General features: G+C 40.2%; 1 protein-coding gene across 4 annotated transcripts in view; it reads right to left on the bottom strand.

Moving 5' to 3' along the window:
• Nucleotides 1-22,612, bottom strand: part of STAT1 (signal transducer and activator of transcription 1) — a 40,661-nt gene that overhangs the window by 13,617 nt on the left and 4,432 nt on the right. For all 4 annotated transcript variants that reach the window (XR_012656631.1, XM_032763338.2, XM_032763340.2 and 1 more), the window contains exons 2-17: nt 20,934-21,062; nt 19,982-20,126; nt 18,287-18,385; nt 16,280-16,369; nt 15,254-15,332; nt 13,691-13,782; nt 12,858-13,009; nt 11,315-11,473; nt 9,359-9,451; nt 7,096-7,155; nt 5,647-5,676; nt 5,460-5,553; nt 3,707-3,748; nt 2,917-3,000; nt 1,602-1,700; nt 835-970 (exon numbers count right to left, since the gene is read on the bottom strand). Coding sequence is in view for 3 of the 4 variants with exons in the window: in XM_032763338.2 (XP_032619229.1) it covers nt 835-970; nt 1,602-1,700; nt 2,917-3,000; nt 3,707-3,748; nt 5,460-5,553; nt 5,647-5,676; nt 7,096-7,155; nt 9,359-9,451; nt 11,315-11,473; nt 12,858-13,009; nt 13,691-13,782; nt 15,254-15,332; nt 16,280-16,369; nt 18,287-18,385; nt 19,982-20,126; nt 20,934-21,061 (1,582 nt within the window). In the remaining variant the exon portion in view is untranslated. The remainder of the gene's footprint in view (nt 1-834; nt 971-1,601; nt 1,701-2,916; nt 3,001-3,706; nt 3,749-5,459; nt 5,554-5,646; nt 5,677-7,095; nt 7,156-9,358; nt 9,452-11,314; nt 11,474-12,857; nt 13,010-13,690; nt 13,783-15,253; nt 15,333-16,279; nt 16,370-18,286; nt 18,386-19,981; nt 20,127-20,933; nt 21,063-22,612) is intronic.

The following is a 22,612-nucleotide window of genomic DNA, read 5'->3' as shown; positions in this document are numbered from 1 at the left end:
TGAGAACCAGACAGGAAAGTGACACCTTTTCATTGTTCAAGTGGGAATACTAAGGACATGTTGGGGGGAAGGGCAGGAGATTTTTAACTTGACACATTTCTTTAAAGTTGTCACAGGTCTCTTGGTCTAGCCGTGCCTTTTATGCATTGCGTCACGACTGTATATAGTAGGTCCTGGTGTATGGGCAAGTGTAACATGAAAACCTGAGACAAAAATTACAGTTACTGGGCTAAATGACCCATTTCTTGAAGGAATATTTCAATGCCCTCTCAGAAGTAGGTTTGGTCCCAATCCTGTAAACCCTTGCTCAGCAGAAGTGTGTGTGTGTGTGAACCCAGGCGAGAGAGAGATCTGTAGGATCTAACCTTTAGAGTATACAAACTATTTAGCATGTAGAGAAATGGAAATGGCTTCAACACTAAGTGTGTGACCACAATACAACCTCTATCTGCATTACAGAACACTGAATTTTCATAGTTTAAAATTGGGCTATGGAGTATAGCTATAAAAAACCCATTACAAAATAGAGTGTAAAATAAAAGTTTCTCCAAATGTAAAGTAATAATAGTAGATAATTGCATCAAAAAACCATAACAGTCCAACATGGTAGTAAGTATAGCTGCCCAAAAAATATTAAAAAATTCAAAATTTGACTTAAAAAAAGGCAAGGGGAGACAAGCTTTTCATGTTTTTTCTATGGAAAAGTTCATTCCATTTTTATCTAGCAATAAGTCATTTTTCCTTAGCAGTCCATCCACTTACTTAATATAACCAAGAGAAAGGAACACAATAAAAGGGCTTGTAGATATAGAAAAATTTGTTATAGGATCATACCAAGAAGTTTCTCCCCCAGCATGCTCAACTGATCTGCATGAAGTCCCCTTTTAGTTACAGAAGAGAACTGCCAACTCAGCACTTCAGAAAGCTGAGACCATCTTGCACAAGGTGGGTTCAGAAAGAAGGACAAGTTCTAGAGAGAAAACACCATGTCCACAATCTTAAACACACATGAAACTTAACCATACACTTGTGCTCATGCTAAAAAAGTAACTGAGTTTGCATAAGATATGCTAAAGTTTGACAATACATGAGGACTTCTACATAGATGGAAGGTCCAGCTAACCATGCAGAAGCAGTTAACAACACTGATGGGCTCTTGTTCTCTGAGAAAAAAACAAAGCTATAGCACTTCTCTTTGGGTTTAATCTTACCCAACATTCCGTATTACTGAAGAGCAGTGGATTTAATTACTGAATATATACAGTGCGCTGGGAGAAGCCAAACAAACATCTGAAAATGGGTATAGAAAACATGATAAAGGATACTACAAAACAGTTTTGCTTGGTTTAAAAAAAGCACACACAAGAAACATAAACCCCAACCAAACAAAAACAACAACAAAAATCCTAGATCCAATAAGAACTGAACTTCAGAATAAAGATGAAAGAATGAATTATGTCAAATATTATGAATTAACATGGAGAGACAACCCACATTTCCCTTGTAAATTACACAATAGTTTCAGGATACTGACTTATACTTTTAACATCCTATCTATCTTTCATGCCAACACCACATAGAAGTAAGTATTCTGTAAATACCTTGGGTTCAGTAGTCAGCATGTTGTACCACAAAATGGAAGCCCATCCGCTTGGAAGCTGGCTCACATTTGAGATCACAACAATGGGAAGGGATGTGGTCTGTAAAGGAGAGAGATTTTTGGAATTATTTGTGATAGTTATACTATTGTGTATACTTTATTACATGGAAATTGATATAGGTATATATACTATAATCTGTCGTATACAACAGACACATTATCAGTTTGTGATGAACTGAAGCTATGTCTGTACAACTAATTTTGATCAATATTGTGAAGTGGTTTTATGAAAAACTGCTGCATTATAAGTGTACCAGAGTAGCAGGTACACACCAGACAGGGGCAATGTGACATACTTAAGGTTAATAATGGTATTTAGACCTCATAAAGGTCATGCTAACAAAGCAGCGGCATCCTTAGAAATCCTGTCATATATAGGAAAAACACAAAACATGTCAGACTCACTAGTGAAGGAATGTACTAAGTACAGGTACAGACTGCTATAATTAAGTTAACAAAACAGTTTCTATTGTTCCCTATTTTTACATTATTATAACTTACCAAACCTTTTGGGTTGATGTTTTCTATGTTTGCATATGGAGAGGAGAGAGACCCGAGTTTTTTAGGACTCGGGGAGTGTGTTGGAATTGGTGGATATTCCTTCAACCAAGAAGTCAGTTTTACATCTCATTCAAAAGTTGGCACCTCCAGCAGCACTTCTAATGCTAGCCTGGGGCACTGGTTTATTTCTGACCTGAAGGGAAGAGTGCTACCTAAGGAACTGCAGGTACCATTTCTGCAGCACAGAGTGTTCTTTGTGAGGTTTTACAAACCAGACTCAGCCTTACTTAGGTGCTGAGATTGGAAAGAATCAAAATATAAAGGCCCTATCACTATATGTGGTGACACTACTAAGTATCATCAATGTATTTGAAAATAACAATGGAGGCGGAAAAAATGCTGAAAATTCTAATACAGTAGAACCTTAATTTTATGAATACCACTCTTACAAACTATTTTTTCCCCAAGAGGACAATAAAAATCACAACAAAAGTAATGTTGATGAAGAACAAGCACACTTCTTCAGTGCATCGAAAACTCCTTTGTACTGACTTGAAGGACAAAAAAGTGACAGTGCACCATGCTGCATCTTATGCACCACAGCTACTGTAATTCTGAGACATTCCTAAAAACTGAACTCAGGTCCCAATTATTTCATAAAATAGGAGTTTCTACTGTACTTAAATAACTTAGAACCTCTGAATAAAATTACTCAGAATTAATTCCACCCCATCTAATCTATGTAGTAACCTTACCTCTAGATCTACCACCAGCCCAGGCTGGCATAGCTGAGTTTCAAAGCTGAGGGAATGAAGTTCTTCTGTTACAATGAGTGGACCCTTTACAAAACAATCATAGGGAATTAAATGATTAATCTCAAATCCTTAAAACATTGTAAGACATTTTAAGCTGTTAGGATTGATGTTATGTTAAATACTGTATGGGACCCAATTTGGTAAGGTACCTTCTATTTCCCCAGCAGTGGATAAGCTATGAAGTTACTGTCAGTCCAAATGATGACATTTGGTATTCACTGGTTAATGTAAAAGCAAGCCCCCTATAAGCCATTTTTCAAATATTCAAATTAAGTGCTTCTAGGGATTAGAACAAGTGTCATTACGCAGGAAAGGGAGCAGTTACTGTGTCCACCTTTGATGGTCTCCTGGCTTAGACATAATGAGTCCCCTCAAGAGCATACGGACATAGCAGCAGGAACTTCCTGAGTCCCCTCCATGTCTGCTACTGAGCAATCCCAGGGAATTCTGCCACTGGCAAAAATTCTTGTTAGAGCCATGCTGCCATGGGGAGGAAGGCACAAAGGAAAAGCACTGAGCTGGGATCTTCCATATAGTACAGCGTCCATATCTGTGATTCCAGGGCTTGCTTTCCCTGAGATGGCAAGTTCCTACTCTGCTCTGCCCATTTTCTTCTTGAGGACTTTTCCATGGGATTGGGCAGTTTGGCCCACTATCGGGCATTTAATAGTCCTTAATATTATAAAAATAGTTGGACCAAAAGAGGGGAGGAAAAGTCAGTGCTGCTTACCTCATTAGTTCTGCTTCCTGTATTTTTTTGTTCCTTTAATTGCTGCAAACAAAAAGAACAACCCAAAATAAATGATAGTCCTGACTGAAAAAGTGACTGTTACAAATAAAAGATTTGAGTATTTACATAAATAAAGTAGCGTTTGCACAGTCCCTTCTGCATAACTGGCCATGAATCTGCTGCATTAGTCTCTGATCCTCTTTAGCTCCCAAACGTGGGAACCAGGGGATTTGACTGTAGATACAGTGAATAACTGCTATCCTTTATAAAAGCATTCTGCTGTGAAAACAGATATTGCAAGCTGAATTAATATCTTATTATCATGCTGCAATGATTGTGTAGAAAAGGCCTTTCTGAGAGGCACAGCAGCAATTATTGATGAGCGTGAGATGGACTAAATAATGGATTAACATCAGTGCAGCATCCACCCTATATCTGTCCAGGAGAGTGTCAGCAGACTCTACCATTGTTAGCGCCCTGTATATATAGATCTAGACCAGGGGCAGGCAAACTTTTTGGCCTGAGGGCTGCATCGGGTTTTGAAAATTGTATGGAGGGTGGGTTAGGAGGGGGGGTCATGGCCCAGCCCCCAACTCCTATCTGCCCTCCCCCTGGGACTCCTGCCCCATTCACACCCCCCATTCCCTGACAGCCTCCGCAGGACCCCTGCCCCATCCACACACAGCCGCTCTCTGTCCCCTGATCACCCCCAGACCCCCGTCCCCTCATCCAACTCCTCCTCTCATTCCTGGTGGCCCCTCCAGGACCCCTACCCCATCCAACTACCCCTTCTCCCTGTCTCCTGACTGCCCCCAGAACCGCTGCCCCTGACTACGCCCCGCTGCCCCATCCAACTCTCCCCTCCTTCCTGACTGCCCCCGCCCCCCAGGACCCCAGCCGCCATTCAACCCCTTATTTGACCACCCCACTCCCCTGCCCTCTATCCAACCCCCCACCGCTCCCTGCCCCCTTACCGCGCTGCCTGGAGCACCAGTGGCTGGCGGCGCTACAGCTGCACCGCCGCCGCCACCACACAACGCAGAGCACCGAGTCGGCCAGGGGAAGGGCCAGGAGCTTAGGGGCTGGGCAGGATGGTCCCACGGGTCGGATGTGGCCCGTGGGCTGTAGTTTGCCCACCCTTGGTCTAGGCATATAGGAAAGAACAATTCCCCCATCTGAATCCTCCATTTGCATTTCATTCCTCTCCAGATAGGAAGGGTAGCCAGTATCCATCCTAAATCAGTATGGCAGTGAGATTATTTAGTCTGCTAAATTTGTGGAGCTGTTGTTTAAAAGCCCCTTCCCTAGACAATTCAGCTCTAACCTTTCTTTCCCGATACGTCTAGAACCTCCCTATTCATGGCTTGCTGCAAAATCCTTTGCAGAAACTCTCTCCCTACTGCCTCCACTGCTGCAGGTGCCCTCTCTTTTCCTCAAAGAAACTGATACCCTCATTACAACTCATTAGGAAATCTTTGTTAGAGGCCACAGGGCAGTAAAAACTTTCCAGTGTAGTAACAGCTTATAAAGAGTGTGACCTCCAGATCTCCTAGGACCCAGTCTTGCTTTCACTCAAGTCAGTGGCACAACTCCTTATGTAGGGGACTTTTGGCTATTTGGTACCACTAGGATAGAAAGCAGTGACACTTTAAAGCAGTATAGAGTCAGTACTTAAAGGAATGCTTTCTTCAAACATATTAAGACATATTAGACAGTGATCTAAAAGTGGGAAGGCAAGAAAAGTGTACCCCACCAGATGCCTGAACTCTGCTGCTAGGCTTCCATTAGTGGATTCCTCCATGTTCATTACTTTTGTATTTGTTCCCAGAATGTTAAATTTTCTGAACCTACACAAAGAGAGGGGGAGAGTTATGAGGCTTTAATTCATTTTAAAATACCCAACACGGCAAAAAAATGGGAAGAGTGCAGGTGCAACATACCCTTTTACTGTGTTCTTCTCATTCACATCCCTGCAAAGGAGATTCAGATCTTTATAAGTTCCAAAAGTAAACCACACACTTAGGGGTGGGAGGGGGGTTTATTTTCCCTTACATTTGTAATTGAAAAAACTGGTTGAAAACTGATAAAAATACTTGTGAAAAAAATGATTTTTTTGGCAAAAAAAAAAAAAAAAAAAAATCAGTGAAATTTCAAAACTCTCTGATCAGCTCCAGTAATCAAGACATCAAAATGGACACCAGATTAAATGTATTTCAGATCACACTGAACATTTTCATCCAAAGTTTAGATTTTTCCAACGTGCCTTTATAATCAAAGACAGCTCTTCATTCTACTACACTGTTTATAACTTTTCTACTCCATTGCAAAAGATAAGAATTCATAAGCTACTTTCATTCTAAACCTCTAATTTCAAGCACAAAAAGCTACCATTTAACTTGAAACAGTGTTGCCAGTACTCATGGATTTTTATCATAAATCTCTTAATACTAGATGTTAAGCCCCAGATCCTGCAGTCAGATGATTATTCGAGAATCTGCTTGTTTTCATTTTGTTCAAGTAAGTTTCTAACCCTTGTAATGTTTGTGGAGAAAAGCCTCACTGCACACTAAAAAACAGAAGATAAATAAAAATTTGTTCATTTTTTAAAAATATCATTTTCCAGCCAATCATGATTTCTGGAGGCCTGATTTTGGATGCCTGGGTTTGGCAACAGTGTTGAATTATCTCAAGCATGTTGTTGGCTGACAGGTGAATTTTGTTTAGGAAGTTTGGTTACAATCTGTTTGGAGTTTTCTCATTTGAGTGTGAATAAATAGGGGGTTTTTTTGGTTTGGTTTTTTTTTTTAAACGGTTAAGACATTTCTCAAATGTTTATCTTAGGGGGCTCTTTTTGTATGTGGATAACTCAAAAATGATTTTGTCTTAAAAGTTTAATCTTATCATCTGTATAGTGCTCAATGTGAAATACCTACTCTGCTAACTGTGAGAGAGACTACTTGATAATGAAAGCTGTATGTGAATGAAAATAGCAGTATAGGGTCAAATTCTGCCCTCAGATATGATTGTGAAATGCGCGTACATGCTCACACATAATTTACCCACACAGTGAGTGACTTTCCTTAGCAAATAAGGCTCCAGTACTACAGTGAGCTCTGCATGGGTGGGACCTATGTAGACCCAGTCCTGCAGTGAGTTCCACATCTTTCCCTGTGGTGCAAAGGTATACTAGAAATGGACGAGGACATAGGGAACTGTGCTCTTGCACCTAGCGAGGAAGCAGAATTATAGTTAAAATAGGGGAAATGACTCCTGTGGTAGCTGGTACAACAAGGTCCAAAGTCAAATCTGTCATTGTGTCTATCTCACGTGCTTTTCACTAGGGCTGATTATCATAACTATATACAGGATATGAAAAAGATGCAACTTACTTATCAAATAAGACTTTCACTTTTAAATTATAATTCAGTTCTTGTAGCTTCACCAGCAATCTGGAAAGAGAAATAAGTACAGATGACTGCAACTGCACAGGCTTCTTGATTTGTCAATCCATTTTTAAAATCAATGAGTCAGCATGAAATTTCCATCCTGCTTTTGACTTCCCATCTGAAATTCCTTTCCATTTTTTTGGGTCCAATATTACTCCCATTTAAATCAAAAGACATTTTGCTACAGACTTCACTGAGAGCGTGACTGGTCCCTTTTGACTCACTGGATACTGCCCACTCACAAAGATGACTCATCTTTGACATATTTATTTGTTGATTCTTTCCATTTTGAATAATAAACAGTGCCTGTACAGAGGCTCTGAGCACCCAACCATTTATTTGCAATTACAAAACCAAATAATGCAGCGCAGTTAGCTCACCCCATTTTTCTGAAGCTGCAGCTCATAATTAAATGCTAACGCACCATACACTGGTCTATACCTCAATCCACCTAACACTTGTCAAAGGTAACAGTGAAACAAGTGGTCCCTGTAGCATGCCCTGGAGAGGCAATTGCACTCTATTTCAGACCAGGGATAGGGATGCAATGAAGAGTCCATGGCACTGATGGAGAACATCCCACCAACCACCCCTTCTCTGTTATAATCAAGGGGAATCTGGCTTGAGCTCCCATGCTAAATCACAGCTGTAGCACTGTCTTACAGGGAGACCAGTATTACTGAGAAATATAGAACTATGCAAAAGACAGGAACTTTGAAGGCTAGGCCTGGAAGGGAATTGACTGTCACCCATCAGGGAAAGGCCATTCCTAACCACTTCTAGACAAAGAATTATTCCAAGTTTAAGCAAAGAAAGTAAGTGTATTATTTGCTGACATCTATGCAAACTAAAGGAGCTTCTGAACAGTGAGGAGATACTGGCAAACTAATTATAGTTCTAGTCAAGGAAGTGTCATTAAATATGGTATAAAATGGCTATTTGCTAGGGCCCTACCAAATTCGTGGCCATGAAAAACACATCATGGACTGTGAAATCTGGTCTCCCCTCGTGAAAAGTGGTCTTTTGTGTGCTTTTACCCTATATTATACAGATTTCACGGTGGAGACCAGCATTTCTCAAATTGAGGGTCCTGACGCAAAACGGAGATGCAGGAGGGTCTGCAGGTTATTTTAGGGGGATCACGGTATTGTCACCCTTATTTCTGCACTGCCTTCAGAGCTGGGCAACCAGAAAGCAGCAGCTGTTGGCCAGGCACCCAGCTCTGACGGCAGCATCCCGCCAGCAGCATTACAGAAGTAAGCCTGGCAATACCATACCATGCCACCCTTACTTCTGCGCTGCTGCCTTCAGAGCTGGGGGGCCAGAGAGTGGCAGCTGCTGACTGAGGGCCCAACTCTGTAGGCAGCAGCATAGAAGTAAAGGTGTGGTAGTGCCACCATATCATTCTTACTTCTGTACTGCTGCTGGCGACAGCTCTGCCTTCAGAGCTGAGATCCCAGCCAGCAGCCGCCGCTCTCCAGTTGTCCAGCTCTGAAGGCAGCACTGCCACCAGCAGCGGTGCAGAAGTAAGGGTAGCAATCCCCACCTCTCCCCACAATAACCCTGTGACAACCCTCCACACACACAACTTCTTTTTCGGTCAGGATCCCTACAATTACAACACTGAAATTTCAGATTTAAATGGCTGAAATCATGAAACTTATGATTTTTGGAATCCTATGACCATGAAATTGACCAAAATGAACCATGAAGCTGGTAGGGCCCTAGCTAAAGGGAAGAGGACAAGGTTTTGGGGATTTTTTTTTTTTTTACTCCCCAAGACTCTGCCCCTGAGCATTCATGAATACAGGCTAGTGCTTCATGGCTAGTCTAATGGTGGTTCATCCCTCCCCACATCAAAATGGCCTGAAGGGTTTACACTGTATGCCTTCAACTCACTTCTGTCTAGGAAGGCGGAACTGTGTCACTAGATACCAGGCCCCTGACCAAAGGCGTAAAGTCAGAGGGTTCCAAACAGAATCCTGGTCAGTTCTCAGCTGGAAGGAAGTGGAGCAGTGAGTGGGAAGAGGGATGTGTCGAGGAAGGAAGAAAAGCAGGGCCCAGGGAAATGCTGCTAGAACACTTTGTCTGTCACAGAGCGCTCACTAGATTTTGTTTCTAGTTACTTAGCCAGATGGAAGGTTTTGCGGCCCTCTCAGCTACAGGATGTCAGTGAGGTAACAGGCTTAACACAAAGAAAAATTACCTCAGTTTTACTGTGAACTGCACTCCAGTCTTCAGGACCAATGGCCTCTGAGGATGAGTTGGCATGCAAGGCTGCCTCTCCACCACAAAAGAACTGCAGGGGGAACAAAACCATGGACATTTTGAGCCACATTAGTACAATACTGTTAAAAAGTGACGACACTCAGCATAAAACAGATTGCACAGTCTAATTTATTTATGACAATTATGCAGAGTAAATTGGTATTGTGTGGACTTTCGGTATCTATTTATTCAGGTACTAAATCCTTAGACTCTATTCTTATTAAAGGGATATGTTTTTAACTTGGATGGAACTCCAAAAATATAAAACTTTCATTTCATCAGGGCTTTTAAAAAAAAAAAAAAAAAGCACTAAAAATAAAATTAACGGTTTGAAGAAAAAAGAAAGCTATTTCACGCAACTTTAAAAATCAAACAGCATGTAAATAATAAAGGACAGAACTGGTACAATCATAAGTGAGATAGAGTGTAAAGTAACGGAATGATCCATCAGCAGCACTATGGATTACTAAGTTCTTAAAGTGTTCATACTGTGACCGGATGTCAGGCTCTAGGAAGGTATTTGCTGTGCTCTTCTAATCGCCCTGGTGTTTGGCTGTTCAAAATTGGACGCCAGGCGATTTGCCTCAACCTCCCACTCCACCATAAACGTCTCCCCCTTACTCTCACTGATATTATAGAGCACACAGCAGGCAGCAATAACAATGGGAATGTTGGAATGCGCTGAGGTCTGACCTAGTCAGTAAACAGCGCCAGCGAGCTTTTTAAAGTGTGTGATGGTGAGCTGAGTGGGCTCCATGCTTGCTGTGCATGGTGTCTGCATGGGTAATGCAGGAAAAAACGCTCAAAACGATTGATAGTCGTTGCTTTCATGGAGGGAGGGGCAACTGACGACATGTACTCAAAACCACCTGCGACAGTGTTTTTGCCCCATCAGGCATTGGGAGCTTAACCCAGAATTCCAATGGGCAGTGGAGACTGTGGGAACTGTGGGATAGCTACCCACTATGCACTGCTCCATGAGTCAATGCTAGCCACGGTAGTGAGGACACACTCGCCGACTTAATGCATTTGTGGGGACATACACAATCGACTCGATAAAATCGATTTCTAAAAATCGACTTCTATAAAATTGATTTAATTTCGTAGTGTAGACATACCCTAAGGAAAATGGCAAGATTTAGGCCTTTATCTTCTCCATTTGCACTGATTCTAATGGAGGAGCTGATTTCTGTCCCTTTCACCTGTGGGTTAGCTAGCGTGCTTGAGTGGGACTCAGGAACTGGGGGTTCTATTCTCAGTTCAGATAGTAACCTGTTTTGGGATCTTGGACAAATTACTTAACCCCTTTGGACCTTTTCCCCTCCCACATCTCATTTGTCTCATCTGTTTAGACTGCAACCACTTCAAGGCAGGAACCTTATGTTATGTATTTGTATGGTGGGACCCTGATCTTGGATGGGGCCTCTAATTACTACTGGAATACAATTAACTGCATGGAGATGCAGGGCTATTCTGACTCAGGGCACACCTAACTCCCACCCAAGGGAATATGAGGTGGACAATTTTTAAGGTATTCCATCCTGCATGTATCTCTGTGGATAGTCCCCAGGCTGAACCCACATGGAGCAGCCTGCAGGACTAGAGCCTAAAACAAGAAATGGACTAAGGAGCCAAAGCTTGATTCTATGTGCACTGAAGACAATGGCAAAGCTCCCATTGACTTAAGGGTGCAAAATCAGGGGCTTAAACAGGAAAGCTTACAGGGAAAATCCTAGTAACAGACAGTTCAGTTTGTTTGTTTGTTTGTTGTGAAGAATAAAAAAAAAAAAAAAAACAGCAGGTGGGGCACTAAACCATGTGTGTGACATGTTAAGTGGGGAAAGTCTACCATCCATTCACACAGACAGACTAAACAAGCATATTCAACCATTACCTCTGAATGAGTTGTTTGAAAAGATTGCATGTGCGGTCTTGCAGGACTTGTTTGTTTTTTGTAATGGGATCTGGTTCATATGTAAATTTCTGCTCCAATTCCTCAAGCTTTTTAAGCTGCTGACGAACTTGCTGAAGACTCTCAGCAACAATAGTGAACCTGCAAAACACATCTTATTTATTATTGTTACCAAACACTGGTATTACAGTAGGACTCAGTCTCTAATTAGTATGTTTCTAAGATTCACAGTCCGCAGGAACTTGTGACCTTGTCTCAGTGGAAAAAAGATATGATGATGATGTAGGTTTGGCAAGGATTTGTTGTTAGTGTAGGTAAATATTTAAATCTCCAAAATCTGCCCTCTTCACCTCTCCTTCCCATGTATGTACTGTGACCCATTTAAAGTAATAAGGAATGGAAGCATTTCCTCAAGTTACTTGGAGGACGTGTTTTGTGTATTGGAAACAAGGCATGCATTGTAAGGCTGCTTAAATAAATTGCTGTCCTGCATTTGGTGCCATAATGGAGATTTCTATCCCCTCTACAGTGCATTAGTTCTGCAGCACAGGAAATTATATTTAAGCAATCTGAGTGCTAACATGACATATAAGGTAGTTTATATGATATTTAATAAAGAAAACTATATTTCTCCCCCAATTAGAGCCCTCGTTCTATAGGGATGCATTCTGATGATGACAAATTCAATGGGACTTGCATCATCTTACACCAGAAATTACAGTAGAACCCCATTTATCCAATCCTCCATTATCCAGGTCTCCCTATTAACCAACCAACCAATGCACACAGGTCCAGACGCAAGCGATCTCTCCTGCTGCCACTAGATGGTGCTGTGGCCTTGCACCTTCCCAGTCTCTGGATTATCAGATCTGACCCGTCTCAATTAGATCAGATACAGGGCCAGCTCTAGCCATTTCGCCGCCCCAAGCACGGCGGCACGCCGCGGGGGACGCTCTGCCACTCGCCGGTCCTGCAGCTCTGGTGGACCTCCCGCAGGCGTCCCTGCGGAGGGCCTGCTGGTCCCACGGCTCCGGTGGATCTCCCGCAGGCGCTCTTGGCGCGCTGGGGCCTAGAGCCGGCCCTGATCAGATAAATGAGGTTCTGCTGTAATGTGTCCTTGATGGAGAAACTAAGTGTCAATTTACTACATTTATCAGAACAAATACTTCCTAGAGGACTTCAACATTAATACCAAGGTTCAATCTGGCCTCTGGAACATAAAAAGGCAAATTGTACTTCAAGTACAGAAAGTTATACAAGAAAGGCAGTCAACGTTTTCTTCAGACTTCCTTGAAAAGAATGAATACAACACATTATTATATAATTTTCAAGAGCACAGTGAAATATGCTTGTTGGTTCTCTTGTGGATAAAAAAAATTACAATTTTAATAACAGTAAATTGACTGTGAGCCAAAATACTCTATCTCTAAGCACGCCCATTTCAAATATATTTGCTTATCAGACTTTCCTTTGTGGCATGTTTCAAAATCCCTGGGGTCAGTTCAACTGTGATGTAGAGACTTACCAGTTTTGAAGCTGGTCAAGGCAGGCATTGGGTGGGCCACCAATACAAGCAATTTGTTGTCTATGCTTCCATTCAACAAGCTCTTCATTAATCAAAGCACTTTGTGTGTGCTCTGATATATTCAGCAGATTTATTATTTTGCTCACCACTTCCTAAAAAAAAAATCAGATTCCTCTGTTTAACTGTTATATTTTAAGTACATTTAATTATTTGCTTTATCAATTAATGCTGCATCTCACAAAACTTTGCAAGGAATTCTGAATGACAGAAAATCCACTCTGCTAACGTGAACTTGGAGAGCTGTTCTTTTTCCTCAACCAGCAGAGTATCTGCTTCACAAAGAGAAGAGAAAGCTCTACTAACCCGCTGACTTCTCTCAAGTGACTAACCTTAGATCCTCCATTCTGCAATGACCTCTATGGGACCACAGTGCCCATACGGACTCATTGCAGAATTGGGGCTCACACGATTACAAGACATGTATGACTATTTAAGAAAGGTTTAGATAAACAAAAAAGACAGCACTTTCTAGCATGACTAATGAGATATGACACATTTCCTTTCCTGTTATTGCACCAGCTTTAGCTGGTTAAATAAGTGTTCAAAACGAAAAGGCTGGTTTAGTAAGAAAAATCCTAGAATAGGAGCAGTGCAATTGCTTTAAGAGGTTTGGACTCGCAATAACAATGAAAAGGGCAAAATAACATTTAAAGTGGTATTAACAATCAAGCTGCTTCTTTGTCTAAAACCATGGTTCTTTTATATCCTATGATAAGCCAAGCCAAAGATAACAAATGTGCATCTTTTCAAACTAACGTATTTTGGAACATCACCTTTCGCTTAAGGTCAAGTGTTAGAAACATCTTCTGGAGGACAAGCTGTTCTTTCTTATATTCATCCTGTGCCGCTCCACTGCTCTCATTTTCTATAAAATAAAATCAAACAATAGAATAAGAAATATTTTATTTCTTGTTCTATTGGAGAGTGGGAGAAATTGTTTTTATTTTCAGTTAGACATTCAGAAGTCTGCAGAAGCTGATGGCAGCAGAGTCAGTACAAAGTGCCGAGGAAGCTAGTGGCTGGAGGGAAAAGCCTGTCATTGTCTCTTCCTGTTTGGTGACTTGGGAACTGCTGACATATTTCAAGAAAGGGAAAACCACATCCTTTCTTCTGCTTGAAATGATTAATTTAAAAGCTCTGTAGTTCTCAATCACTTTCATACCGAGGTTTCATGAGGGATTTAGATAAGGGAATTTCCAAAATTACTCAACTGGCCAGCCTCCAGATTATATTGTGCTGTTTAATACTTGGAAAAATATTCAAAAACTCCGAAGTTCTGCTTTTGAACAAATAGCCAGTCCTACATCCCTTACTCATGCCAGTATAACCAGTCAAGTCACATAATGAAGCGTTTCACCATCTTTGATACTGAAAGTTCAATTAAATAGAACAGTGGCATCCAGTTCTCTCTGGATGGCTCTCATCTTCAGTTCAACACTCCTTGTATTTGCTAACACTAAACAATTTATTGTTTGTTAAACAGTAACTTTGTTTGTTAGAAGCCAAGAGTTTTCAAATCACGCAAGATGACAAATCCTCATTAATGGCTAGTCACCTTCTAACTCTGGTTTTGAAAAATGGAGTCTTTTTATAATGTTTCAAGAACAGACCCAACCAACTTTAATCACTCTGGTCCCAATTCTACTGAAGTTAGTGGCAAAACTCCTATTAACTTAAATGGTGTAGGATCAGGGCCTTTTGCAGAGGCAAAAGGGGAGAGAAGAGAGAGCTCCTCTAACTCAAAAACAGAAATCTGTACCTTCTCCAAACTTTAAGATATTAGGGAAAAACTCCTTAGCAGAGACCAAGTCAGTCAAGTTTCAGCCCATAGAGAATTTTTATCTCAAAACTAGTAATTGACTGAAAATAGGGATCTATATAATGAATATGTAATCTCAATTTGTGATTCTCTCTATATGAGAGGTTTACAAGTGCATCTTTATTTAAGGTTATAAGGTAATTTCATAATAAAATTAATTATATATGCAGCGAATACACAATAGCAGGGAGAAGCCCAAGCTCCAGAGATAGAATCTAGGGCTGACCTGTCTCAAAATTCATGGGGTTTTGAAGTTGGTGTTTCTAGTAACAATGCAAAGGACAAAAGAACATTTAGACTTGTATTAAAGAGGCTTTCCAACATTACATAACACTGGGCATTGTGAGATGAAATATTTTAGGGATGACTTTTCATACCATAAGAAGGAAGAACAAGTAAAATTACCCCATTGTTTGCATTCTCTCTGAATTTGGCTGTTTCTAAACCCTGATTTCTGGTACAATCATAGAATTTTTTTTCTGTACTATACTTAAGATTTCTTATGGATGAATCTCACCTCGGTTCTGTAAGGTTTTGCATTTAAAGTCATATTCATCTTGCACGTCCTCTAGAGTCTTGATGTCTTGTTCTACTTCCTACAAAGCATCAACATTGTAACACACAGTTAGTCAAATAGACTTGATCGTCTGAGACTTTTTTTACTGATTGGCAACCCTGTGGTACCAGCTACTTAGAGATCATAGAAGATTAGGGTTGGAAAAGACCTCAGGAGGTCATCTAGTCCAAACCTCTGCTCAAAGCAAAGAGAAGGTAGTAAGAAAAATCCGCAAACTAAACACTGCCTTCTCTGCCAATGGAAAGTGCACTTGTAACAAAATGGAGCTAAAGTCTGACTTTGCATAGTCCCACACAACTTCAATGGGATGAGGAGAATTCGTGCATGGCATGAAGACAGAATTTGGCCAGTGAATGGCATTTAAAGATTTTGGGACAAATCCTTCAGCCCTCACCCTGGAAAACTCTCAGGAAAGTCAAAGTAAGCACTACAGGATTTGTCCTACAGAAGGTTATCAACCAAGATTAAGAAGTTATTCAAAAAAAAAAAATGTGCAAGGAAAAGCCGTAGAGGCAGGTTTGATTTATAAAAGCTCACGATCTGGCTTCTATTAATTTTTATTAGTGAGCTATATATGATTTCTCAAAATACCTCCTTTCTTCTATAGTGTCGCTTAAGATAGATATCTAACAATCTAATCTCTCTATCCATCCATCTCATTTTAAAACTTTCTCCTGCTGTGTTTGAAATTTGGGAAATCTGATATAGCCAAGACTAAACTAAAAATCTGATTCCAGCCACAGTATGACAGGCATTGGGGACATCCTGCATCTCAGTACTGCTGAAAAGTGATTAGGTAAAGTTTTAAAAACATTTTACTGATGGTAAAAAGCTGAAAAACAAACATTCTGCTGAACTCACGATTGCCCTTTCACAACCTAGACACGGAAAATATTTTCCTGTTATTAGAAAAATAAATGTAGATCCCCAAGCAAGGCCTGGAGTCCCACTTTGACTTTTACTTACCACAACGTTGTTCTTCACACTCCTGACTTTCATATCCAGCTCCTTCTGTTTGTCCAGCATTACGGTATTCTGTACGTTCCCCACCTGCATCTGCAGTAGAGAGGAGATGAAAAACAAAAATATTGGGTTTTTGGTTTTGATTAACACAAGCTACAGTGTATCTGGTGCCATAATGAAGCCTCTAACAGAGCACACTTTGTTCTGATAGTTCATGAGCAACTGTTATATACATTATAGTCAAAGAATTAGGTTTAAATAACTGGAAATAGAGGAAGGCTGTAATAAGGACAGGGACTGGGGTGTGTGTGGAAAATGTATAAACTTAGCCTTTTGGGTGACACATTGTACTTTATATAATTTCTTAATATACTTTTTCTGTGACTTGTTTTTGGCACGCAATGATTTTATTTTGTATATTTTTTTGACATAATATAAAGAAAATCTAACACCTGAGAAGGCTGGGGTTTGTTTGTTTTTTATAAACAGTTGGTACCAATGTTGGACTTTTAACATGCATTTACGTGAAGAGTAAGAATGGGGCAGGCATTTGTACAAAAAACTGTAAATTGGTGTACAGTTGACTTTTTCTGCATCTAAGATATAAAGCACGATATCTTAGGTGGATGTAATTGTTTGAAACTGAATCCAAAAATAATTTAAGTAGTTAATACTTAAAAGCCAGGATACTTGAAGGACAGGCTGCTTCTCCTTCCAGTAGTACACTGTCAATGAAATAGGTATTGCAAGGCACTTCAGCCTGTAGGTGACTTTCACATAACATGCTGTAAGAACCACTGTTTTATGCAGTTATTAACTCAGTACTTAACAGTTTTCCAAGAAGTATATGATCCCATAAACTTGTCAAAAAGTCCCTTTAAGTCAGACCATGAAAGCTACCTGCCTACTGTTTGTGATTCGAGATACGGTAAGGGACTTTCCTATGTGCTTGGAATGTTTACAGTTTGGCTTTATGACATGGAGCTCTTTGTGTGTTATCACAATGGCTCCCTACATCTATATAACTTAGAATTCAAAACTGGCCTATTCCAGTACACTGTAACACCAAAGTACTGATTCATCACAAGTCAGTCATCTATTACTATCTAATAACTGAGGTCCTACATTTTGCAGTATGCACTTTGTCTGCACTAAATGTGTCAGTGTGGGGGTTTTTTTTATAATCTTTATTACTAAAAAAATGTGACTAGTCCCAGAAAAGAAAGAGAGGAAAAACAAGGAGATTTACTCTAACAGGTGAAGAAGGGAATACCCGGGTTCCTTTCAATTTTTTACCTGTTAATTTAGTGGGCAGACAAAGGGCCCCACTGAAAACACAAGATGGTAAAGACATATTTAGAGAGCAAATGAAAAAATGAGAGACTGTTGCATCAAGATCATAGAGAGAAGCTACAGAAAAGTAGGAAGGATCAGGTGGTCACTACAGGGCAAGGAGAGGGGTACACTGCAGAAAGGAAGCAGGCTAGAATCGCACTGATGCTGGAAGCACTGGAAGGGGAAAGGCAAGTCTTATAGGTGAGTCATAATAAAACCTGATAAGATTGTTTAAATATTCTCCTTACCATAGCAATGGTATAACTGTATATCATTCTTACATTTAACCTAATCAAAAGTAAATATGAGCAAGCTAGGCCACTTTGAGTCCATTATCAAAAGTAAACCACCACAATAAAATCCAGTTTAGAAAAACAAACTGGCTTCGTTTGATAAGTGTCATCTAGCTCTGGACTAAAAAGGCAACTGAGGCCTTGAATTCCATCACAAGGAAAAAGCTGACTTCCTTTTTCTTTAAACGATGCCTAGGCAAGCAAACAATTTAAAACAAACCAAATCTTGTGCGGTCGGTATTTGTGACAGACCTGATCAAGCTTTCTCTTTTAAAACAGGTGGTGATGGGCAAGAGGAGAAAGCACATATAGTTCTGCTTTCAATCTGTCACTCTGTTTGAGTGGCTGGATCTGCAGCAGCTAAAGAGAAAGAAGGAATTACCTGGTCTGACAACTGGGCGCTGCTCAGTATTTTCCTTTCTTCCTTCAGACAGTTGAAGATTGTCATGGCCATTTGTATTGGGTCCTCTTGAAAATGATCCTGGTTGCACAGCATTAAAATCGTCCATTGTTAGTACACACCAAACACTCCAGTTCTCATGTCTTTGATGAAACTGACAGGCAAAAAGCTTAGCATGTGGCAGTTGTATGTGAGCCAAGATATGGTGTGAAGATGCACTACCTCTGCAAGAGTTATCGGGTCAGGCACAGCGTTCCCGAGAACTACAGGAAACATGATGGCTGTGTCGCCCTTTCCAGGAGTGCAGAATCCAATGCCCTCTCATCTACCCCAAGGGCCACTGCTCAACCACTTTCAGGAAGTCTAGTACTGTTGTAGGTGCTGGTTTTACATGATTCTTGCACCTACTGTGTCCTGCTCTGCTCAGGTGCACTCGGGGGAAGGCTCCTTGCTGCATATAAACCCAGATAGTGCTTGGCACAAGTCTAACCCTACCATTTGAGATGTGTACAGAGTGCTTGTATGGGGCCAACTGCGAGATAACAAGACAAACGGGTATCTGCACTATTCTAAGCTTGGCTGAACAGAAGAAGGACCGAGGAGGTTCGGCTATCAGTAGGACTCCCTACTCTCTTTGCACTAGGGAGCACTGTTCTGCAATAGCTGCAGTCTTGTGGAAGAATGAGCTGGTGGTGGGAAGGCATGACTGTGCCCAGTGAATCCACTAACTAATAAAATCCACTAGATCCACATTCTGCAGTGTCCTACAATATATAAATCCCCAAGTGCTGTATTCCCTTTCCTCTTTAGTTCAGTATCATGTTTCTTTGCCTATAGTACAACATTGTCATTAGTACTGTGGCTTTTACTCTTTATAACTTCCCACTGTCAATCAAATTACTGAAACTATTACTGCCTCTGCTGACTTTACTGGAGACTAACATGTTATCTAATCCTTTCCCTAATATAAGCCACTTTCGTTTCTTTGGTATAATCCTACAGAGCCTGGGGCTGCAGAACATGTGCAGGGAACACTTGATCTTTTCACTGAGATTCTTCATTAGGGTCTGTTTCCTGATACAGCTTCTACAATGTCATTTCACAGGCAAACTCTCCTGCCTCTGGATCGTTTTCAGACTACTTTGTTTTTAATAGGTATAAGAAAACTGTTTGCAGGAATCTAGTTTAAAATGAATCTGGAAAACACCTATTAAACCAACCTTTCCTATTTTCTTAAAGTACAAATTGATTAAATTTATTACTGAAATCAAGTCAATTTAAAAGAAATGGATGGGTGAAATTTCTTTTAACCAAAGACCCTCTGCTAAGTTTTTTGTGGTTCCATAACTTCTTCTGAAAAATGTTTTTTCCCCCTGTTGCTTGCATAACACCCCCACACAAATGCCTAGAAAACTGAATAGATTGTATAAATTATTTACTTTTTCCTAAGTGCTACCAAATAAACATAGTAAACTGGAAAAAAAATCATTTTTTTAAACTACTGTAGTACTCAGGAGTTACTTGTACCATTCATAAGTTTTAACAAAAAACCTCTGAAGGGGTATAACCTTTAACTTGATGGTGTTTAAGTCACAGGAATATTCTCTTGAATAAAATAAGACCCTAATAAAATGACAGGAGTATGCCTGTGTGAATCCAAACAACTTACACACATACCTGAAGATTACGTTTGCTTTTCCTGATGTTGTGTTGCAACAAAAAGTTGTTTTCTATTAAAAACCGACTGAACTGATCATCTAGCTGTGACAAGAGGTCATGGAACAGTACCGTAGCAAATGAAACGTTGTTGGCAGCATGCTCCCTAGGATATTTAAGGCATCTTTAATATTAAATGCAACTGTTGTCTTTCTAAAATATCAGTTTAAGTGAATGCATTTTTTCAGATTCTGGTCTTAGTTTTTAAAAACATTGAATAGGCATCTGTAGATTCAATTCTTCTCTCTGTAACCCTTTTGTTCCTTGATTTTCATCTCAAATGAATAATACTTCCTTTGCTTTTTTTCCTAGAGTTACTCTTGCAACATTGTGTATTTGCACATGTATTTTTCCTTAATTTCCACTATACTGAGGAACTAGAAGTGGGATCTATTCATCTGCATGTTAATGAAGCTCTATAAAAAGATATTCTCTAGAGATTTTAGCAATACTTCAGTTTGCTAGTGAAGATGATGCTAAACACCTGGCCCATATATCCATTTAATAATAATTGTCCATCTCTTTCTGGGAGACAAACCAAACAGGGAAACAACTGTGTACCCCTCAGCAGCCAATCCCTGCACTACCCAATAGGCCCAGATCAGACTGGTAAGTGCCGGAAGGAAGTCCATGGGAAACAGTGACTAGCAGCCACATAGGCAACTACTAAATGTCTGTACCCACCACCCAATGGTCACTCTGATAAAATTTTACTGAACAGTTTGCTGCCCTAAGTGGCTGCTTGCTCTCACTGTACAGCAGAGGTAACCTTGTTCTTGCATGTGCATGCATGGTTATCAATGAGAGCCATCGGCACACAAGGCCAGAACCTGGCACCATAACTTTCAAAGGCATCACCAGTCAACTAATTTAATGGCAAATTCCTATATACATTACAACACTTTACTCTCACCAGTCTTGATTTTCCAGCCATTGTGCCAGATATTGTCTGATTTCCATGGGAAAGCTGTCATCATACAGCTGGTGTACTTGCTCCAAGAATTTGGAATCAAGTTGCTGCAACTGATACCACTGAGTCATCCTGTGGAATCAAGATGAATAAAGTTTAATAAAATTACACCAATCTTATTCATACCTACATCTCAGTACAAGATATTTAAGAGTAGCGCTATTTTTGATGGAAAAATTTTTTTTTAATTTACCCCCAACATTTAGTATAGTTATTTAAATAGAAAATTTTTAGGTTTTTGTCAAAAAAACAAAGTAATGTTTGGTTCTCAAGTTTTCAGAAATTCCCCAAAATTTCAAGAAAATATCGACAATTTAATTTGCATGGAAATAAACATCCTTTCCCAACCAGTTCTGATTAACGGTACGATGCAAAGAAGAACTTGTAAAATTTACATCTTTATTTAATGGAGAGTCAACTTAAAAAAGAAATCACACTTCTCTTTGAAAACATTTACTTACTTTTGTTATAATGAACATTTTAAGATTGCTGTAACAGTGATCCCTGTCCAATTTGTTAATTTTGTGCATTTGACAGCCCTTTGATAGAGACCTGTTTCCCCTATGAAGTCCTGGACCTTGCAATGGCGCTCTGTGCAGGAGTAGCAGGCTGCCTGCATGTTGTATATTGCAGGACTGAGGTCTCTCATTCAATTTCCCCTTCCATATGTATGAATTTTTAACCCATCAATAGGAGAATGAAAAATATAAGAGACCTAAAAATGTGAGTGCTAACCCATAGAAATGGTCAGGGAACTCAAGTGAAGGCGTAGTCCCTGAAACTACTTTTAACTCAATACTGAAAACTGGATAGGAAACCTTTAAATGGAAAAATATAAAGAAACTCTACCTGCTTCCTCCCCTGCCCCGCATCATGACTACTCAGGCTTCACTACAGTTAATCTGAGTTACCTAGATTGGAACTAACTCCTCAGTTAGCCTACCTTGAGTGAGAGTGGCCACAGTATGAAATAACACTTGAGCCACAGAGCAATTGCATTACTATGCAGAGTGGCTGGTTTAGCAGTAGAGATGGTCAGGAATTTTTTGACAACTTTTTTTGGCAGAAAATGCTGACCGGTTGTAGCCAAATGTTTTCCACAAAAGTGTCAGTTTTGATGCAGAAAGGGATTTTTTTTTTTTATTTCAAATGTTTGTGGGATAAGACAGCTGCACTCTGAGTTCTAATTAGCAGGAGAGAGGGTTGTGTTAGTAGCCCTGATGAGTTGTGCTAACTTGAATAGCAGCCTACTGGGTAAAAGGTTTCATGTGTAGAAGGGATTAGAGTTAGGGCAATACTTGAGTTATAACTCAAGTTACCTTTGCAGCAAAGACCAGCCCTAACAATAGAGAAGCAAAAAGTGAAGACCACCTATATAGTTTGGGGGAGGCAGCAGAAGGAGATTATATTAGAATGCATAAAATTAGTGGTTGGATTGTTCAGATGCTGGGTAACATTTTCAAAGGCCGTTTTCAGAAGTATCTTAAGTCAGAGGGGATAACCTTGATATACCTTGGATAACTAGAGCAGATATCTTAGTGGATAACCAGCTGAACATGAAATTAGTGAGACTGTTGAAGTACTGTGTCCAATTCTCATGTCCAGAATTTTTAAAAAGTTGA

The sequence above is a fragment of the Chelonoidis abingdonii genome, chromosome 10 (assembly GCF_003597395.2).
Source record: "Chelonoidis abingdonii isolate Lonesome George chromosome 10, CheloAbing_2.0, whole genome shotgun sequence".
NCBI classification, from domain to species: Eukaryota; Metazoa; Chordata; order Testudines; family Testudinidae; genus Chelonoidis; species Chelonoidis abingdonii.
The sequence above is the reverse complement of the archived record's forward strand: the minus strand, read 5'-3'. Positions and strand labels throughout refer to the sequence as shown.